Raw genomic sequence first — 21,638 nt, forward strand, 5'->3', positions numbered from 1 at the left:
CCAGAAGCATCCTGGTTCTGCCACTTAGGAAGCTCAGCATTTTAAAGCTTTGGTTTGCTCAACTGTAACATAAATGATGCTGCCTACACCAAGTTAAACTAAATATAAGATACTACTCGGCACAAGGCAATAAATATTCCAGGATCATTAATGAATGGGGTCGCTTCAAAAGGGTCGAATAATGTCAAATAAATCTGGGAAAAACTGGTGCATTTGACTTCCAAAAGGAAAATATGAATTTCCCAAGCCTATTTGACGAGAGAACCCTTTCTGGGAAAGGGAAAACAATGCATGGATCATATATTCTATATGCACTGATAGCAATCTCCGTCTATACACTGGCATAAGTCAGAAATGTACAGTTCTGTAGTTCTAAATAGCTCACTTGTTGTCCAGTTTGATTCTCTGTTCCAAGACTGGTAGAGATTTAGGTTTTCTTAATTGCCCCCATGAGTGTGTCTGTTCTGGAGTGTTCTGGTGCCAGACAGGTTGTAAAATGGTGAAGTGCCACTTATCTGATTGCTCTGTGTCATTGATGTATATAAATAGCCGCTGCGGGGTCCAGACTGCTCTCTGGTCCTGGGAAATTGGCCTGTACTCCTATTGCTGAGGCATGTCTTTCACACCCAGTGACTTTCTTTTTCTTCCATACTCTTCTGGGACTGAGGAGATACATGTTCCATGTTGAGGTATAAGAAACTCTGCATGGACATAGAGGGTCCCATTGTTCTTAGACATGTCAGCTCACTGTTCTGTGAGGAATTTCTGCTTCCATTTGGTTTCCATGCAGGAAATGGTGCAGATATCCCATGTACCTACCTAGTGGTTTTGGGCTTTTTCCCCTTGGATTGCCACCTAAATCTTCTACTCTATGCCATGAATCATTTCTGTTTCCTAGAAAGCTAAGTCTTTAAGACTCATAAGCATCAAAGAGCACCCTTTTCCTCATATTCTCCTCTTGTCTATTCCCTGAGGAGGTGAGTTGTCTCTTAAGGCAGCTTAAGACAGGAAGAAGGATGAGGGAAGGAATATCTCAGGTAAAAAAATGAGTTAGTATTTCAAAGATTCTTCCTACCCTACTTGGAATACCCCTTAGGAAATGCTGGTGTACAGAACTGAGGAGGAAAAGCCAGTGAAGGAAAGGATATGTGTGTATGGTGTTGCTGTGAGTTTTATGATGTGTGGTCTTAAGAAATAATGCCTCCTCATCTTGTAAACCACCACCTTTGGCGTGGTCCTTTGCACAGTCCTCTCCCACATTAACTCTTGAAAAGTCCCTCTTGCTTCTGGGAACTCTTCCTCCACCATATGAAAGGAGGAGAAGCTACCTTATTGAAGACATGGGGACCAATTGAGAGCCAGCACCAATACACAAATACCTAGGTTTGACATCAAGTCAAGTCCTTTTCTCTCAATGACGCTGGTTCTTTTCAACTCATTTTAAAGAGCACCGGAATCCTGTGGTGCCTCAAGAGCCATTGATCAAAAAGAGGATGGAGCAGGAATAAAACCCCCCTGCTCTGGTTTCAACCAGAGCACATTTATATATTATAAGTAGAAATTAATAATTATGCATTATATGCTTAACAACATGTATAATATAGATGTGGATCCATTTAAAATTGTGTTAAAAAAATCCCCAAACACTGTATCATACCATGCTATTTCCTAATACTGCCAGAAACGTCTTGAAGTTTCTATGCTTCTTGGGTTCCAACAGTGTGAACCTCCCTGACCTGCTAGCCAGCCTTCAGAGAAGGAGCAGCTGGGAATCATTGCCCTGGGGATGCTCTGGGCTCCAGAACAGGGCTAAGTATCTGCCATGACCCCTGGCAACCTTGCTGTCTGTGTCTCCCTAAAGCCTATTAAACTATTCACAGTACCTGCAGCCTTCTCATTGTTATGACAACTCTTTGAATTCTCTCCCAAGAGAGAAGTGATGTCTTCTCCAAATATCCCGAGGCAATTTTCAATCAAAAACTGTATAAGAGAAGCCTGTAATGCAAAAAGAACACAATGGGGTGCTCTTTTTATATGGAAGAGTTATAAGTCACATTTTGTTTATAGACCTTGGATCTAACCAAAAATGTGAAAGACTTCTATGAACAATTCAGAGTTGATAATAATATATAGAAACCCAGTTCTCTAATAAAATAACTTAGTGTGATACTTTCGTTGCACTTTGGGTACAGATTTTAAAATTCTACTAGTCAGTGGGCTAAAGTCCTAATTTGTCCTAATTTCATACCTAACATTGTGATACCAATGGTTACATCTTTAAAACTAGAATAGTTTTCAAAGCAACCTACCTTCTTAACTTTACTTATTGTGTAAAATTTTACTTCCAGAAAATATTGGGTTGTAACTTAGGATAATATCTGATTAAAATGTGTAAAGCATAGACAAAATCCTATGAAATCCATTTCTTAAAGAGGGAAGAATGTTTTTTGGAAAGAGGATATTCCTGTGGATTTTTTTGATGTTTTGTTTTGTTTTTGAGTAAAAATCACAGGTCTGGAGAGAAAACATGTCGGTCTGTCTAACCGCAGTCCCTTCTCATGTCTTGCTTTGCCTAATGCTGGCTCTCGGCATGAGCTTGGGGAAAAGCTGTCATCTTATTAGGCATCTGTGGCTTCATTAGGATGTTCTGGAATATCACTAGTTTCTGTCTGATGTAGCAGAGGCAAAAGAGTAGCCAAGTATTATTCTAAATGAGCCACAACTTGCAGAGCAAGGCCAATGTGTTTGGAGCCATGGGCGCTCATAGTGACTGAATCACCTAGGATGTGCCAGTAATGACCACAGGAGCTGGGTCTTGTTACCATTGTGTCATGAGGAAGCCATGGCTTTGCCCAAAGTTACAAGCTCCCCCCTCAAGGATCAGGCTGAGAGTTGAACCTCGGCTTGTCAAACTCCGGAGCCCAGGTCTTTTCTATCATATTATGCCACTCTTCTCTTCTTTTGTTTAGTCAGTCTAGTATTGAATCTCCTGGATGGGAAAGAAGCGACTCAACTGCTCTATATTTCGCAATTTAACAACACCCCTTCCCATATTCCACCAGAGTAGGATAAAACTCTGCCATTCCAAGAAGCCTATGAAGATGTGCACTTTTCAGAACTGATCCTTCGTAATTACTACTACACATTTCAGACTCAAAGCATGGATTCTAAACCCCAGGGGACACATATGAGAGATCTCTCTACCTTTTTAATGAAGTTGTCTTCCAATTCCAAGTTGCAGGTATTAGGTGGACAAAGAATACTTGGGGCTATACACACTGATAAATCATAAGCTGTCATCTGATTGGATGAGGATTGTTGCTCAATGTTGTATAACACACCGAAAAGGTATCGCAAGAGAACAACATTCGCTTTTGGCAGCTGTGTTAGAAGCCTAAAGTCAGAAAGATGCACTTTTGAATAAGGCAAGTCATTGCACTTAGCAGCTGGAAGTATAGAGATGGAAGCAGAGAACATCTTACTAGATCTAGTATACAACCTGCTGTAGCAGAGTTCCAGGCATGAATGTACACAAAATGTTTTACCGAATTCAATTTCTGAGCTAACTCTCTGGTTATATTTGACAAACTTAAGTTATACCAGGCTGTTGATGCTCTGGCATCTCTCTTAGGCCACTGACTTGTCTACCAGTTTCATATATTCAGAAGTTGTACAATGACTAAGGAGTCTACTTAATAAGGTCAGGAGAAGAGCAATAATAGCCATAAGGCATGCCTGTATTCTGAAACTGGCCTGTGGGTGAGAAGAATTGAAATCATTTGGCATTGTATGTTCTCATTCATTTGGGGAATATAAATAATAGTGAAAGGGAATATAAGGGAAGGGAGAAGAAATGTGTGGGAAATATCAGAAAGGGAGACAGAACATAAAGACTCCTAACTCTGGGAAATGAACTAGGGGTGATGGAAGGGGATGAGGGCAGGGGTAGGGGTGAATAGGTGATGGGCACTGAGGGGGGCACTTGACGGAATGAGCACTGGGTGTTACTCTGTATGTTGGTAAATTGAACACCAATAAAAATAAATTTATTATTAAAAAAAAGAAACCATTTGGCATTGAATGTTATTTTATGGTCAAAGTGGCAAGAAGGAAACCAATATTTTGTAATGGTATATTGGCTGTATTTCTGAGCCATGACCAGAGTAGAGTAATTATTGCATCATTACCTCTGGGCAGCATTTATTTTTCCTTCTGAGTCACTTCGTCAAGAACACCAAGCCATTTTTCATAGAGGTCCGATGAAAGTAAACTTCCTTCGATATTTTCAAGAAAATCCTTATGTGGATAAAAAAAAATACACACAAATATACACAGAAACACACACACACATATATATGCATATATAATACAAAATATATATTGGAAATATCACAGAGAAAACACTTAGTTGAAAACTTCAGTTGAGTTCCTACTTCCTTCATAGATACCCAAACTGTGACCCACATAGGGGTCAGCTTGACTCTCCATTGACTTGTACATGCAAAAGCAGGTTGTGGATTTCTCTAACAAAAATGAAAGCATCAAAGCAGAGCATAGCCTTCAGTGGAAAGGAAGACAAAGCTCCCTTCCATCATATGGCACTTACTCTTTTGTGTGCTTTTATGCAAACTACTACAAAAGCTACTCTCATAATTGCATCATTCTTCCTTTCCTGAACTATACAAAAGTAGAGAGTCTAATGGCAAACTTATGATGGTCCTGAGGATGTATTCATTTCTAGTGTAGACCAATTCTCCAGAGAGTTTGACATGATACTATTCAGGCCAAGGTTGCAGAGTCTGATTCTCCACAAAGATTAGTCAACTTTAGGTAGGGAAAGCTTCAGAAATGTCTAAGAACTCTATGCACACGTGGTCACCATCTTCCTAGTCTGTGCCTATAACACGGAAATAGAAAAGACCCTACTAAGTCTTGCTAGAAACATCATTGTATGTGTGCACCTTCAAGAGGGAAACACTTATCATGGTATTCAAGTCCTAATGGATGATCATTCTTTTCCTGTGTCTTGATGCCTATATATATATTTACTGGCGTGTTTTACTCTAGCCCAGTGTAGTAGTGGTCAGAGACTATTGGTATCTTTCATATAGTTAAACAGTAATGGGGGACAAGAAAGACCAAATGTGACAAGGAAGGACCACATATGACCTTGGTTCTAAGAGTGTCATCATTACTGCCTTAACATAGTTTTGTTGAGAGCTGTTAGCAAGTGCCAATTTAGATGGATTAAATTCTCTATTCTAGTTCTCACATCTTTCTCCATTACCATTTTAGCAATAGAATGGGAATCTGTTATGTAGCTGTATAATTTCCAAAGTAATCCATTTCTTGAGTCGATCTACTGAATTTTCAGAATACCAAAGTACTTTTGTCTGTTGCACCTACTCCAAAAGTTAGATTTATCAAAAGAGGCATGTAGCTAGAGGTGGTTACCATGTCGTTATAACCTTGGATGGGGATAGACATCTCAAATATTAACTAAAGGATGCCTAGGATGTGTGTGAAAGGAGACACAAATGGCAAAATCCTTCCTCCATGACTTATAAAAGGCACTAAGAAACAGGAGACAATGAGACAATGATGGTTAAGAATGATTGGTTGCCTCACTGAGCCTTTTTTAGATTCCTCATAAAGTAAACATGTGCTTACTATTGTGAACTTCTATACCTATCTTCAAATGTTTCATATGAGTTTTCTTTTGGAAACTGCCTTCATTAGGAGTGTGGTGAGGAAGTCATCAAAAGCAGATGTTTGCTTTGGTAAACATTATGTAGGTGTCAGTGTATATTTTGAAATTTCTTATTATTACTAGTAGTCATATTAGTATTAGTATTTTGCATGAAGTCTTCAGGTGGGTGTGTGTGGTGAAAACAGAAAGTATTTCTAATGTATGGGGCTTTTAACTCCTACAGTACCTTCCTTAAATTTTGAATTCATGAAGTGTTTTCCAGTTTGAGAAGCTCTTAATCAGTTTTGCCCATGTCGCTCCTTGGGCAATCATAATGAAAGACACCAATCACAGCTTGACTTACTCATGTGTGGATAAAGCTAGAACTTTCCCCACCTTTAAAACAAATGCTACCACAAGAACAGATTTGCTGTAATGCCTCACTCTGTCTCCAGAATTCAGTTTCTTCTTTAGGATTCACTGACTTTATACTACCTGGTTTCGAATATGCCTTCGTGAGTGGTCCTTTCTCATTGATAAAGGAAAGCATATCCTGTAAGAAAAAAAGAAGAGTATATGGCATTTCATATCCCAAGCCCAGAGTAAAGCTTGCTACCTTTTGAAAGAGCTAGGCTATGTGATGGTATACGGTTTTAGAGCTGGAAGGAGTAAGTCGATTTAGATTCTTTAGTCAATGTCTCTCTAGTTTCTACCCAAAATCCACCTTAGAGTCATACACTGAAACATGTGGAATCACTTATTTTAATCAGATTTTTTCATTGAATTTACCCTTTTAAATCAAACTTCCGTGTTCAAGGCCTTTGTGGAATCCTCGCCTGTCTCCTAATTTACCAGTTTGTTTCCTTATTCCCTTACATAGATGCTCTTCCCCAGTATGGAAATCTTTTTGCCATACTTCATTTCCCATTTGTTGATCTTTAGTGATGTATCCTCCTTCATACTCTATTCCTTCCTCTTAAAAAAAAAAAAAGCTCAAATGCTCTTATTTATTATCTGATTACATTTCCATTCAGTCACTGTCCTTGCTCTATCTTCATGTTCTCCTGCAGTGTAGAAAGATAATAAGGGCTGGAGTCTGATAGACCAAGGGATCGGAAACCTATTATTATGCTTTGATCTATTTGTGTGACTGGGGCAAATGCGACTGTACTGATAAGCAGTCAAATTCATTTGTAAAGTGGACGGATGATGTTCCAGTTCCCCTAAAATTGCTGTGATGCAAGGACTGGGGAAGTAGCAAGCATGTAACTAACGTGGTTAATTTCTTCACACCTAGGATAACATTCCAAATCCTAGTGCAGGGTTGCAGAGGTAACTGGGTACTCAGTAAATTTCCACACTGACATTCTTACACTGATTTGAGATAACACAGGCCAAACTCTGTGGCTGTCATTTAAGTGCTCTTTTAGAATTAGCAGATTCATATATGCCTCAGGATGAGTCTTTATGCTTAGGTAAGATATTTTCAGTTGTTAGATTAAGTAGACTCAGTTGAAGGAGACCTGAGACTACTGTGAGTTCAGGAAGACAATAGCAGAATGTGAAGATGATTCATGCACACAGAGTCCATTTTGACTGATCTGAACAAGGCCTACATGGGTCTCTGTGGAAACAAGTGGAATGGACAAAACGTCGTTCTGTTGTATTGGCCAAATGACTTTCCAGTAGGTAAATCAAATGACACTAGCAAAGCTTCTCAGCCAAAGCCAGGGACTGTCTAATGATTTCTCCACTTGAGGGTTGGTTTGCATGAGAACCCTTGGCCTCTCCGAGGTCCCTCTCCTCAGGAAGGCAATAAAAGACCTAACTGAGACCTACCAGTATTGGTAAGGGCATGATGTCCTTATCAAAGATATCCGTAAGGGAAACTCCAAAGAGCTGTCCTGGTTTTGCAGACAGTAGAGCTGTGCACTGGTTGTACTGGGAAGTGCCAATGCGCTGGCAAAAGTCCGAGTCTCTAAAAGAAGTGCTTTTCAAGGTGTTCTGGACTGAATCTAAGGAAGAAGGGAGATTAGTGTTTTAATTCACTTAGCCTTATATTCACCATTACCATTATACAGTGTGTTCATTGCAGGGCTAGAAGAGGGAAACTGAGTCATTTGTTGTGTAGAACTCTCCATGTTCTGATGTTGGCTAACAGCATCCTCATGGCATTGTTGAGTTCTTGCCCATATCCTTCACACTGATGGTTAAACCTTGGGACTTGATCAGATTGAAAGTCAGTATTTCCTGTGCCATCAGTTACTGTCTTTGCAATGCAACAGGAGGCACTGAACCTGTAGATGTTTGTTTTCTACTGGAGTAACAGTGGGTTCAGCTGTCAGATCTGATTTTAAAAGCTAGAAGGATTTGGTATCCAAATCAGGCTGAGTTTGGAAATCCTCTGCTTTCACATCCAGTCTGAGACCAGAACTGCACAGATGAGTCTCCACTGAAGTGTTATGTGAATCATAACCAAAGCAATGGTTGTGTAAACTACTGAGTTATGGAATGATTTTTATTATCCATATAAAAGTATACAACACAGTACAATACAATTCAAAAGGTATGTCATAGGATATGATAGGCATTGAAGATAGAGGAGATAATTTGTGGGAAGATTTCCTCAATATGAATATGGGACCAAGGAAAAAAACTTTAAATGGAAATAGCTGGGTCTTGGAAGGGGTTCATTTCTCATTCATTGGAAAAACAGATAAAGAGGAAGTGTCAAGGGTCATTATGGAGATTCCAGTCTTCAGTGACTTACTAAACTGTAGACATGTAGGTGGATGGACCACATGGGGACTTGGTAGCATTCTGCAGTTGTGCTCTTTTGGAAATCACTATCACTCTCACTGGCTTGGATTCAACAGTTTGTTTTTCTGTCACTGAGGACATGAAAAACAAACACTTGTCTTGCACCAGCATATTCTCAGACATGGCACTAGACTCATCTTAATTCCTGATGACACGGATTGTCCAAAGGCTTCCCTCAACACAATGAGGTATATGTCGTAAAACGAAGACATGTCAAAAGTATGGAGGGATGATGATGTGTGTCTCCAGGTTCTGAATCTAAACTCTGTTTTACAAAAAATGGGGTGTTGCCAGTGAGCTGTGATTAGCTAGGCTCAAATAATACTCGCACTAGTCTCAGGGGAACTTCTCCTAGTTCTAATATTGCTTTTTAGAAATGTTTTTACATCCCTTATCTTATTGAATCTTGACAACATTTCTAAGATTTAGACATTACTTTTATCCAGCATTTTAGGCATGAATAGAGTGATACCAAGCTAGTAATTGGCCAAAGGTTGTATATCTGATAAATGGGGGCACTGGAGTTTGTACTCTGGAGAGATGATTGACATCAAGTCAAGTCCTTTCTCTCAATGATGCTGGTTCCTTTCAACTCATTTTAAAGAGCACTGGAATCCTGTGGTGCCTCAAGAGCCACTGATCAAAAAGAGGATGGAGCAGGAATAAAAGTCGCATGCTCTGGTTTCAACCAGAGCAAATTTATATATTATAAGTAGAAATTAATACTTATGCATTATACGTTTAACTACATATATCATATAATATAGATGTGGGATCCATTTAAAATTGTGTTAAAAAAAATTCCCAAACACTGTATCATACCATGCTATCTCCTAATACTGCCAGAAACATCTGGAAGTTTCTATGCTTTCTTGGGTCTCCAACAGTGTGAAACCTCCCTTGACCTGCTAGCCAGTCTTCAGAAGAAGGAGCAGCTGGGAATCATTGCCCTGGGGATGCTCTGGGCTCCAGAAGAGGGCTAAGTATCTGCCATGACCCTTGGGAACCTTGCTGTCCATGTCTCCCTAAGCCTATTAAACTATTCACAGTACCTGCAGCCTTCTCATTGTTATGACAACTCTTTGAATTCTCTCCCAAGAGAGAAGTGATGTCTTCTCCAAATATCTTGAGGCAATTTTCGATCAAAAACTGTACAAGAGAAGCCTGTAATGCAAAAAGAACACAATGGGGTGCTCTTTTTCATATGGAAGAGTTATAAGTCACATTTTGTTTATAGACCTTGGATCTAACCAAAAATGTGAAAGACTTCTATGAAAAATTCAGAGTTGATAAAAATATATAGAAACCCAAGTTCTCTAATAAAATAAGAAAGAGTAATACTTTTGTTGTACTTTGGGTACAGATTTTAAAATATTACTAGTCAGTGGACTAAAGTCCTAATTTGTTGCCTAATTTAATACCTAACATTGTGATACCAAAGGTTACATCTTTAAAACTAGGATAGTTTTCAAAGTAATGTACCTTCTAAAAGTTTATGTATTTTGTAAAATTTTGCTTCCAGAAAATATTGGATTGTAACTTAGTATCATAACTGATTAAAATGTAAAAAGCGGGATCCCTGGGTGGCGCAGCGGTTTGGCGCCTGCCTTTGGCCCAGGGCGCGATCCTGGAGACCCGGGATCGAGTCCCACATCGGGCTCCCGGTGCATGGAGCCTGCTTCTCCCTCTGCCTGTGTCTCTGCCTCTCTCTCTCTCTCTCTGTGACTATCATGAATAAATAAATAAAATCTTTAAAAAAAAATGTAAAAAGCATAGACAAGTCCTATGAAATCCATTTCTTAAATAGGGAAGAATAGTTTTTGGAATGGATATTCTTGTGGATTTTTTTTTGATGTTTTCTTTTCTTTTCTTTTCTTTTTTTTTGAGTAAAAACTCACAGGGCTGGGGGAAATCATGTCTGTCTGTCTAACCACAGTCCCTTCTCATGTCTTGCTTTGCTTAATGCTGGCTCTCGCATGAGCTTGGGGAAAAGCTGTCATCTTATTAGGCATCTGTGGCTTCATTAGGATGTTCTGGAATATCTCACTAGTTTCTGTCTGATGTAACAGAGGCAAAAGAGTAGCCAAGTATTTTCTAAATGAGCCACAACTTTCAGAGCAAAGCCAATGTGTTTGGAGCCATGGGTGCTCATAGTGCCCGAGCCACCTAGGATGTGCCAGTAACGACCACAGGAGCTGGGTCTTGTTACCATTGTGTTATGAGGAAACCATGGCTTTGCCCAAGGTTACAACTCCCCCCTCATGGATCAGGCTGAGAGTTGAACCTTGCCTTGTCAAACTCCAGAGCCCAGGTCTTTTCTATCATATTATATCACTCTTCTCTCTCTTTTGTTTAGTCAGTCTAGTATTGAATCTCCTGGATGGAAAGAAGCGACTCAACTGCTCTGCGTTTCCCACTTTAACAACACCCCTTCCCATATTCCACCAGAGAAGGATAGCAAACTCTGCCATTCCAAGAAAGCCTATGAATGTGCACTTTTCAGAACTGATCCTTCGCAATTACTACTACACATTTCAGATTCAAAGCATGGATTCTAAACCCCAGGGGACACATATGAGAGATCTCTCTACCTTTTTAAATGAAGTTGTCTTCCAATTCCAAGCTGCAGGAATTAAGTGGACAAAGAATCTTGGGGCTATACACACTGATAAATCATAAGCTGTCATCTGATTGGATGAGGATTGTTGCTCAATGTTGTATAACACACCGAAAAGGTATCGCAAGAGAACAACATTCGCTTTTGGCAGCTGTGTTAGAAGCCTAAAGTCAGAAAGATGCACTTTTGAATAAGGCAAGTCATTGCACTTAGCATTTGGAAGTATAGAGACGGAAAGCAGAGAACATCTTTCTAGATCTAGTATGCAACCTGCTGTAGCAGAGTTCCAGGCATGAACGTACACAAAAGTGTTTTACCAAATTCAATTTCTGAGCTAACCCTCTCTGGTTAAATGTTCGACAAACTTTAGGTTATGCCACTGGCTGTTGATGCACTGGCATCTCTCAGGCCACTGACTTTGTGTACCAGTTTCATATATTCAGAAGTTGTACATGACTAAGGAGTCAATGTTAATAAGTTCAGGAGAAGTACAATAATAGCCATAAGGCATGCTTGTATTCTGAAACTGGCCTCCATTGGTGAGAAGAATCGAAACTATTTGGCATTGAATGTTATTTTAGTGGTCAAAGTGGCAAGAAGGAAGCCAATATTTTCCTAATAGTATATTGGCTGTATTCTGAGCCATGACCAGAGTAGAGTAATTATTGCATCATTACCTCTGGGCTGCATTTATTTTTTCCTTCTTCTCAGTCACTTCGTTAAGAACACCAAGCCATTTTTCATAGAGTTTGGATGAAAGTAAACTTCCTTCGATATTTTCAGAAAATCCTTATGTGGATAAAAGAAAAATACACACAGACACATCACATATGCAATATAGATATTGGAAATATTACAGAGAAAACAGTTGCAAACTTCAGTTCAGTCTCTACTTACGTCATAGATACCCAAACTGTGACCCACATGGAACTCTGCTCTGATTCTCTATTGACTTGCACGTGAAAAGCAGGTGTGTGGATTTTCTCCAACAAAAATGAAAGCATCTAAGCAGAGCCTAGGCTTCAGTGTAAATGAGGACAAAGCTCCCTTCTATCATATGGCACTTTTGTGTGCTTTTCTGCAAACTATTACAAAAGCTACTCTCATAATCGCTTCATTCTTCCTTTCCTGTACTGTACAAAGTAGAGAGTCTAATGGCAAACTCATGATGGTCCTGAGGATGTATTCATTTCTAGTGTAGGCCAATTCTCCAGAGAGTTTGACATGATACTATTCAGGCCAAGGTTGCAGAGTCTGATTCTCCACAAGATTAGTCAACTTTAGGTAGGGAAAGCTTCAGAAATGCCTAAGAACTCTATGCACACGTGGTCACCATCTTCCTAGTCTGTGCCTATAACACGGAAAGAGAAAGGATCCTACTAAGTCTTGCTAGAAACATCAATTGTATGTGTGCACCTTCAAGAGGGCAACACTTATCATGCTATTTGAGTACCTAATGTATCATCATTCTTTCCCCTGTCTCTTGATGCCTATATATATTTACTGGTGTGTTTTACTGTAGTCCAATGTAGTAGTGGTCAGGGACTATTGGTATCTTTCATATAGTTGAACAGAAATGGGGGACAAGCTCTGCCTATGTCTCTGCCTCTCTCTTTCTCTCTGTGACTATCATAAATAATAATAAAAAATTAAAAGAAAAGAAATGGGGGACAAGAAAAGACCAAATGTGACAAGGAAGGACCAAATATGACCTTGATTCTAAGAGTGTCATCATTACTGCCTTAACTTAGTTTTGTTGATAACTGTTAGCAAGTGCCAAGGTAGATGGATTAAATTCTCTATTCTAGTTCTCACATCTTTCTCCATTACGGATTAGCAATAGAACAGGATATCTGTGATGTAGCTGTATAATTTCCAAATTAATCTAGTTCTTGAATCGATCTCTTGACTTTCCGAATTCCAAACTACTTTTGTCTGTTGCACCTACTCCAAAAGTTCGATTTATCCAAACTGGCATGTAGCAAGAGCTGGTTAACATGTCATTATAACCTTGGATGGTGGGCTAGACATCACAAATATTAACTAAAGGATGCCGAGGATGTGGTGAAAGGAGACACAATGGCAAAATCCTTCCTTCATGAGTTATAAAGTAAAAGACATCAAGAAACAGGAGACAGTGATGGTTAAGAATGATTGGTCACCTCACTGAGCCTTTTTGTATTCCTCATAAAGTAAACATTTGCTTACTATTGTGAAATTCCCTACCTATTCTCAAATTTTTCATATGATTTTTCTTTTGGAAACTGCCTTCATTAGGAGCGTGGTGAGGATGTCATCAAAAGCAGATGTTTGCTTTGGTAAATATTATGTATGTGTCAGTGTATACTTTGAAATTTATTATTATTACTAGTAGTCATATTAGTATTAGTATTTTGCATGGAGTCCTCAGGTAGGCTGTTCATGGTGATAACAGAAAGTATTTCTAATTTATGGGGCTTTTAACTCCTACAATAGCTTCCTTAATTTGATTTCATGAAGTGTTTTCCAGTTTGACAAGTTCTTAATCAGTTATGCCTATGTTGGTTCCTGGGCAATCGTAATGAAAGACACCAATCACAGCTTCAGTTACCCATGTGTGGTAAAGCTAGAACTTTCCCCACCTTTAAAACACATGCTACCACATGAACAGATTTGCTGTAACAGTTAACTCTGTCCCCAGAATTTAGTTTCTCTTTTAGGTTTCTGCATGAATTTATACAGGCTGGTTTTCTGAAGATGCCTTCCAGGAGTGGTCCTTTCTGATTGATCACGGAAAGCATATCCTGTAGGAAAAAAAGAAGAGTATATGGCATTTCATATCCCAAGCCCAGAGCAAAAGCTTGCTTCCTTTTTGAAAGAGCTAGGCTATCGGATGGTTTACGGTTTTAGAGCTGGAAGACTAAAGTCAATTTAGATTCTTTAGTCAATGTCTCTCTATAGTTTACCCAAAATCCACCTTACATACACTGAAACTTTGTAATCACTTATTTAAATCAGATTTTTTCATTGAATTTACCCTTTTAAATCAAACTTCTGTGTTTCTAGGCCTTTGTGGAATCCTCGCCTGTCTCCTACTTTACCAGTTTTGGCTCCTTATTCTCTTACATAGATGCCCTTCCCCATGTTTTCAAATCTTTTTGCCATACTCATTTCCCATTCGTTGATTCCTCTTTAAGTGTTTGTATCCTCCATTCCTACTATCTCTATTTCCCTTCCTCTTTAAAAAAAAAAACAAAACCTCAAATGCTCTCTTCTTATTATCTGATTACATTTCTTTCATGAGTCTTTCACTGTCTTTTGCTCTATCTTCATGTTCTCTCCCTGCAGTGTAGAAAGATAATAAGGGCTGGAGTCTGATAGACCAAGGGATCGGAAACCTATTATCATTCTGATCATTTGTGTGACCTGGGGCACATGCGAACTATATTGAAAGCTAATTCATTTGTAAAGTGTGGAGGATAATAGTTCCAGCTACCCCCTAAAATGGCTGTGATGCAAGGACTGGGGTAGTAGCAAGCATGTAACTAACATGGTAAATTTTTTCACACCTAGGATAACATTCCCAAATCTAGTGCAGGGTTGCAGAGGTACTGGGTACTCAGTAAATTTCCACACTGAAAATTCAGTGCACTGATTTGAGATAACACAGGCCAACGCTGTGGCTGTCATTTAACATGCTCTTTTAGAATTAGCAGATTCATATATGCCTCAGGATGAGACTTTATGCTTAGGTAGATATTTTCAGTTGTTAGATTAAGTAGACTCAGTTGAAGGAGACCTGCGACTACTGTGAGTTCAGGAAGACAATAGCAGAATGTGAAGATGATTCATGCACACAGAGTCCATTTTGACTGATCTGAACAGGCCTACATGGGTCTCTGTGGAAACAAGTGGAATGGACAAAACGTCGTTCTGTTGTATTGGCCAAATGACTCTGCAGTAGGTAAATCAAATGACACTAGCAAACTTCTCAGCCAAAGCCAGGGTCTGTCTAATGATTTCTCCATTTAAGGGTTGGTTTGCATGAGAACACTTGGCCTCTCCAAGGTCCCTCTCCTCAGGAAGGTAATAAAACCAAACTGAGACCTACCAGTATTGGGAAGGGCAAGTTGTCCTTATCACAGATATCTGTGAGGGAAACCCCAAAGAGTTGTCGTGGTTTTGCAGATGGTGCAACTCTGCAGTGGTTTTTCTGGCAAGTGCCAGCGCGCCACCAAAAGGCCCAGTCTCTGAAAACAGTGCTTTTCATGGTCTTCTGGCCTGAATCTAAGGAAGAAGGGAGATTAGTGTATTTTAATTCACTTAGCCTTATTTTCACCATTGCCATTATACAGTGTGTTCATTGTAGTGGCTAGAAGAGGGAAACTGAGTCATTTATTTGTAGAACTCTCCATGTTCTGATGTTGGCTAACAGCATCCTCATGGTGTTGATAAGTTCTTACCCATATCCTTCAGACTGATGGTTAAACTTTGGGACTTGATCAGATTGAAGGTCAGTATTTCCTGTGCCATCAGTTACTGCCGGTTACACTGCATCAGGAGGCACTGAACCTGTAGATGTGTTTTCTACTGGAGTGAACAGTGGGTTCAGGTGTCAGATCTGATTTTAAAAGCTAGAAGGATTTGGTATGCAAATCAGGCTGAGTGTGGTAATCCTCTGCTTTCACAGCCAGTCTCCCCTCAGCCTCAGATTTCCTCTTTGGCTTTCTGATGCTCAAGTTCTACCATCCAAAGGATCTGCTTCTCAGGACACAATCTGCCTGAGCCCTACTTCTATGTTCCTCTGCTCTGGGCCATCTTCAAGGATGACTTGCTGCAGTCAGGGTCCTTGGGATGTTGTCATTACATGCTGGCCCTCTGGTGGCTGTGTTTTCTTGTCATACCCCACCAACCCACCCAGAGATGATGTTTTCGGTTAAATAGGTTGAACATTTACTGAAAAGAGACTAAACCACAATGAAGTGTGGAACACTTCCTCACACACACACTCAAACATATGTAAATATACACCTACACACAAGTACAAGGCTTGAAAGAAATCATAGAAAAGCAAAACAATGAGAGGTTATGAATGCATTTATAGAGGTTATGAATGCATATGCACCAGTTTCCAGAGATGATTTTTAATTACTCAACATTCCCTATGAAGGAAGAGCTTTCCAAAGAAAAGGTGACCAGCAGTGAGAAGCTGAGTTCAAAGTTTCTAGTGCTCAGCTGTGAATGTTTCCCTTTGAAGATACCTTAACATTGCTTAAATAACTGATTTCTTTAAGAGTCAGCAGATGAGCCAAGTTGTCGAAGGATAAACAAATGAGGAACATTTCACCAAATAACCTTGAACACTCGGCCACTTGGCTTTTCTGGGATGTAGTGAGTGCATCACCACCTCCACTCATGTGGGTGCCAGCCCTGCACCAGAAGCATCCTGGTCCTGCCACTGAGGAAGCTTAGCATTTTAAAGCTTCAGTTTGCTCAACTTTAACATAAATGATGCTGCCTACAACTCGTTAAACTAATATATGATATACTACTCAGCACAAGGCATGGCTCAGGGCAGCCTTGAAAGTGCTCTGGGGATATAGAGAAAGACAGGAGTTAATGGTCTTCCCAAAAGATTTAAAACAAGAAAACAACCTTCATAGAAATGAGTTGGGTCTTGATGTCAGACTTTTGAATTTTTCTAAGCTTGATTTTTGGTAGTGTTTGCATTCTTTCCTATACTGTTCCTCCTCATTGATGACAATAAGCTCACCCAGAAAGAATAAACTGTGTGTCTGAATTGTGTTTAAGCATGGAGACATGAGCCAAGGGAAGGCACTTGAAGAAAGGCAAGTGGCTCACCTCTCCCTTGCTTGTTCTGGGCTGGGTGCCTGGGCTTCAGTATGAAATGGATTTGCATGTCTGTGATCTTCTGCTCCAGAAGGAGGGACTCCTGAGTAGGGGAAGGAGAGACGGAGTCCTCTGCTTCCTTTGGCAGCAGTTTAGTAGATGGAAGATGGCTCATTTTAATTCCATAGGGATGTTCATGTCCTGTATGGAAAGAAACCTGAATATTTAGGCTGATGGTGATGGCTGTCATCAAACCTACCTTACCACGAGTGTAAGCACACCCTATTTGTATATGTTGGTATTTTTCTGGGACTTCTAGATAAAGAAGGCTGTGCCTCCTGAGTGAGCATCATATGCACCCTTGTGGGAACACCTTACAGAAAGCGTGTGCCCAAGGGAAAGATTTTAAGAAGAGAAAACAATTTAAAGCATGTTACATGAAATACATATATTCATGAGTGCATTAAACAATGCTGACTTTTTCTGTGTTTCTGAGAATGTTTAAGTTTTTCTAGTTTGTGCCTTGACACTAACTAGATCTATACATCTTAGGCAAATTACTTGACACCGTCGAGCCTTACATTCATTCTTTGAAATGCTTGTCCACACACAAACTTATCAGAGTGAATATATTAATAAGCATTGGTGGTTAATATTTTTTATTTTTTATTTATTTTTTATTTTTATTTTTTGGTTAATAAATTTTTAATATTTGGAGTATATATATAAGAATTGCTATCTTCACTATTCTCTCCAACAGAATGTCAGTCGAACAGATTTTTTTTTCATTTCCTTTTGTCAATTCTCCAGCCAGAGCTACTCGAGAGTAGTGGGATGTGTTGCCCTTATGCTTTATGGTTCCCTCCCACTGCTGCCCTCCCTCTATGGGTGTCCTGCCAGGCGATGATCAGAAGGAGGGTGTGCAGAGTGGGAAACCCAGAAGCAAACTGTAAAACGATGGTTAGAGAATAGAAACCACACCCACAGCCATCCAGAATTGCCTGCCAAGTGATTTGTTTTGCTCTTTTATGCTTTAAATTGTTTTTCCTCTCTAGAGAATTCTCAAAGACCCTATGCAATGATATGGATTTCATTTTTTAAGAATAGAATGAAAATTCTCATTCTGTCATTTCAGATTTATTATTGAATGTACCTAAAGGAGCTTTTGCTGTTCTTTTCATCCGTCATAAATGCAATGTTCACAAGAATCACAGGGACTTCCCTCCATTAAGGAAAAGAAGCTTCTATGACAGCAATACAACCAAGCCAAGATAACCAGGAGTTAATCCACAATTGAGAATTGAGAGTATGTTTAAAAATGCATTTTGAATGCTGTAATGGATCATCATGAACAACAGGCTCTTCAGATTCCTTAGAGCTGCGTTCGTGTGTGAAGCTATTCAAAGTCAAAAAGTTATCATCTACATCATTTTTTTTTTTTTTGTTTTTATTTATTTATGATAGTCACACAGAGAGAGAGAGAGGCAGAGACACAGGCAGAGGGAGAAGCAGGCTCCATGCACCGGGAGCCCGACATGGGATTCGATCCGGGGTCTCCCAGATCGCGCCCTGGGCCAAAGGCAGGTGCCAAACCGCTGCGCCACCCAGGGTTCCCTCATCTACATCATTTTTATCTAAATTAATGCACTTTATTAAAACATATATATTTAGCTTTTTTCCTTTTTACTGCTAACCATTTTTTTTAGATTTTATTTATTTATTCATGAGAAACAGAGAGAGAGAAAGAGGCAGAGACACAGGCAGAGGGAGAAGCAGGCTCCATGCAGGGAGCCCAATGTGGGAGTCGATCCCAGCTCTCCAGGATCACACCCTGGGCTCAAGGCAGTGCTGAACCGCTGAGCCACCAGGGCTGCCCCTGTCCAACTTTTACAAAGATATCAACATTAATTCAAAACAGGAAGTGGTACTGGGGGATTTTGATCTCAGTGATGAGCTTTGTGACTCTATAGTCTAAGACTGGGAATATATTTTTCAGAAAGAAATTGGTTGTTTTTTTTAAAAAAGGAAATTGGTTGTTTAGATTTCCAGATTATTTGAAAAAGAGTTATAGCTTCACAGGTTTATTAAAGGATAAAGAATTTCTTTTTTTTTAATTCATGACAGACACACAGAGAGGGAGAGAGAGAGGCAGAGACACAGGCAGAGGGAGAAGCAGGCTCAATGCAGGGAGCCCGATGTGGGACTCGATCCCGGGTCTCCAGGATCCGGCCTTGGGCTGAAGGCGGTGCTAAACCACTGAGCCACCCTGCCCAAGGATAAAGAATTTCATGTAAGAAGGAATGCTTTAAGATTTCTAGAAGAGATTATTGTCACCATTACCATCTATTACTATACTTCAAGGTCTGCTACCGACCCTGTCTTCTTTTCTTTTTTAAAATCCTTCCATTACTGGAAACACTAAACAATTTTGCTAATCCAAAGATTTTTTTTCAGAGAACTTGTGCTAATAACTATTTTAGAAGAGGTGCAATCTGTTTATCAATAACCTTAAGATCAGTGATGGAAAAAACCTGAGAAACAGCAAAGTGCAGGCGATTTCATCAGTGAAGACTAGAGGAGTTTAAATGTGATTATCTCATTTTCTTTATGATGCAGAGAAAAGTGGGCACAGGGCAGGGGTGTTAAATACATATCTGTAACCAGATTCAGGGACATAACTGGATTTTAGAGGATTCTCACAAAATAGAGGCTTCTTAGTAGTTAGGAACTAGAATTCAAGATTGAAATATGAAAAATAAATGTATGGGAAAAAAATTCCCATCCATTTTGCTTTCATACCTAAGTGAGTAAATAAGTAAGTAAATAGTAAATAATCACACTTTTTCAAGACAGCTCTGTTTGTCAGGTAACAAGAGGTAGAAACAAAAATTTACATTTCTCTCCCTCACTAAATCATAGCTGCTGAATGAAGAGATGTTATCAATGCCTGGGAAACAGTACCTGGTAATTATTTAATAAACATGTGAGGGAATATAACATGTGATTTTCACTTTTAAGGATTTTGAAGCTTAAGAAAGAACAACCATTACTTTGAAACTTTGAGTTACAATTTTGAACCTAATCAATCCCATCTTAGATTTTCCCTGACACTTACCAGTTAGTGGAAGTTTTTCCTTGCCAGAACTCACCCACAGCTGGAAGTCTTTCTCAGAGCCCTTGGAAACAAAAAGAACTAGGTGTCAAAACAAATCTTTCACAGTACTTGAAGAACACATTTCCTTAGCATATCTGTATTTCCAAAAAGAAGAATTGGGGCCAGGATAAATGGCATTTGGTCCATGGAGGTAGCTATAGTACTTGTTAACTAGTTCCCCTCACAACTTCCAATAGACTGTCCCAGATTCTTGTAATTTTTGATAAAGACCGGGAAACCACAGTACACCAGCCCCTCACTTTGTGGGTGATCCATGGCATAAGAAATGAGATTTGTGTCCCTTTACTACGGAGTAAAAGTCTCATCTCAGAGTCCTCTCTTCTGCTGTCTCTAGACTCCTTGGATAGTGTTGGCTTTTGTCTCCAAATGCCCCTGCCCAGAGATGCATGTTGTCCAGAGAGCCATATACTCTGCTATGACTAATCCTGAGCAAAGTAACTTGAGAGGCATCAATAGCTCAGCAGCCCTGAACAAAAGGAGACAAATGCCCAAGAGACCTTGAGGAGATCGTGGAGGGAAGTCAGCCACAGGCTTTGGGGCAGGCAAACCCCACTTTAGGGAGAGAAAGGATGAGGACTCTAGACATGTCAGATGCAGAAAACGATTACTCCCAGCAGAATTATTGCCCAGTAATACTGGAAATCCCAATTGTTTGAAACAAACAATTCTAAATTATAAAGATTGCTGAACTAAAAAGTCTTCTTCCAGGAGACTAAAACAAAAAATGTTTGAAATAGAATTATTGGTAATAGTTACCATGTGCCCTTGACTCTTGACTAAAAATCATGGCCTTCACCTTATGAAGGAATGTCACAGGTATGGATGGGCACAGACACAGATACACACACACCACACACACCACACACACACGCTAAATCTGCTCAAGATTGTGTTGCAAATAAGAAGTAAGAGCTAATAAGGTAGGGTAGGGTTTGGAAATGCCATGCTGGAATCCTTTAAATCAGGTATACATAAAGCCAAATAACCCCAGTTCTTCATTAAAATAGAAATTCTTTGCCTAGTGACATTGATCACTTTAAGCAAAGAAAATCACAAACGTGAAATAAAATGAGTTAAATCATTAATCAATCTCCCCACCTTCATCCCTCAAACCACTCACTCTCTTTTCCAGGATTTAATTCTTACTTAGGGTTATATATCATACAGGTTAGAAATGTATGTAGAGATGTGCTTTAGTCAGTACATATAAATTCAATTTTATTTTGGATGTATTATTAAATGTTGTTTGTACAGAAATCATTGATCTCTTCTGCCAAATTCCAGTTGCTCTGAAGTTTTAAAGGGCTTTATTATACCATTGGGTCAGATAGAATTTACAAACAATCTTATGATTATGTCACGTCACATTTACAGAGGATTTTGGATAAGAAGCTGTGCTTTCCAAGTGCTCCTTTTGGTTCTCTCCATCTATCACTGTCCCTCTTTTTTCCCTTATAAAACCTCATCCTCAAATATATTTCTCTTTCATAAAAAGATATCAGCAACTC

The 21,638-nt window shown here is 39.4% G+C and overlaps 1 protein-coding gene across 3 annotated transcripts in view; it reads right to left on the reverse strand.

Annotated features, from left to right (window-relative positions):
- Positions 1-144: 144 nt before the first annotated feature.
- The window catches only part of LOC119879448 (rho GTPase-activating protein 20-like), a 29,367-nt gene continuing 7,873 nt past the window's right edge, over positions 145-21,638 (reverse strand). The window contains exons 5-12 of one of the 3 annotated variants that reach the window (XM_038589730.1): positions 20,071-20,131; positions 16,968-17,156; positions 15,217-15,392; positions 13,748-13,909; positions 4,188-4,296; positions 3,205-3,394; positions 1,884-1,995; positions 145-662 (exon numbers count right to left, since the gene is read on the reverse strand). In XM_038589730.1, coding sequence (XP_038445658.1) covers positions 4,201-4,296; positions 13,748-13,909; positions 15,217-15,392; positions 16,968-17,156; positions 20,071-20,131 — 684 coding nt within the window. In that variant the 3' untranslated portion in view covers positions 145-662; positions 1,884-1,995; positions 3,205-3,394; positions 4,188-4,200. Of the gene's footprint in view, positions 663-1,749; positions 1,996-3,204; positions 3,395-4,187; positions 4,297-13,747; positions 13,910-15,216; positions 15,393-16,967; positions 17,157-20,070; positions 20,132-21,638 lie in introns of those variants that run through there. The other 2 variants (XM_038589731.1, XM_038589729.1) reach the window with 2 other exon arrangements.

Source organism: Canis lupus, unplaced genomic scaffold (genome assembly GCF_011100685.1).
Source record: "Canis lupus familiaris isolate Mischka breed German Shepherd unplaced genomic scaffold, alternate assembly UU_Cfam_GSD_1.0 chrUn_S885H1049, whole genome shotgun sequence".
Lineage (NCBI taxonomy): Eukaryota > Metazoa > Chordata > Mammalia > Carnivora > Canidae > Canis > Canis lupus.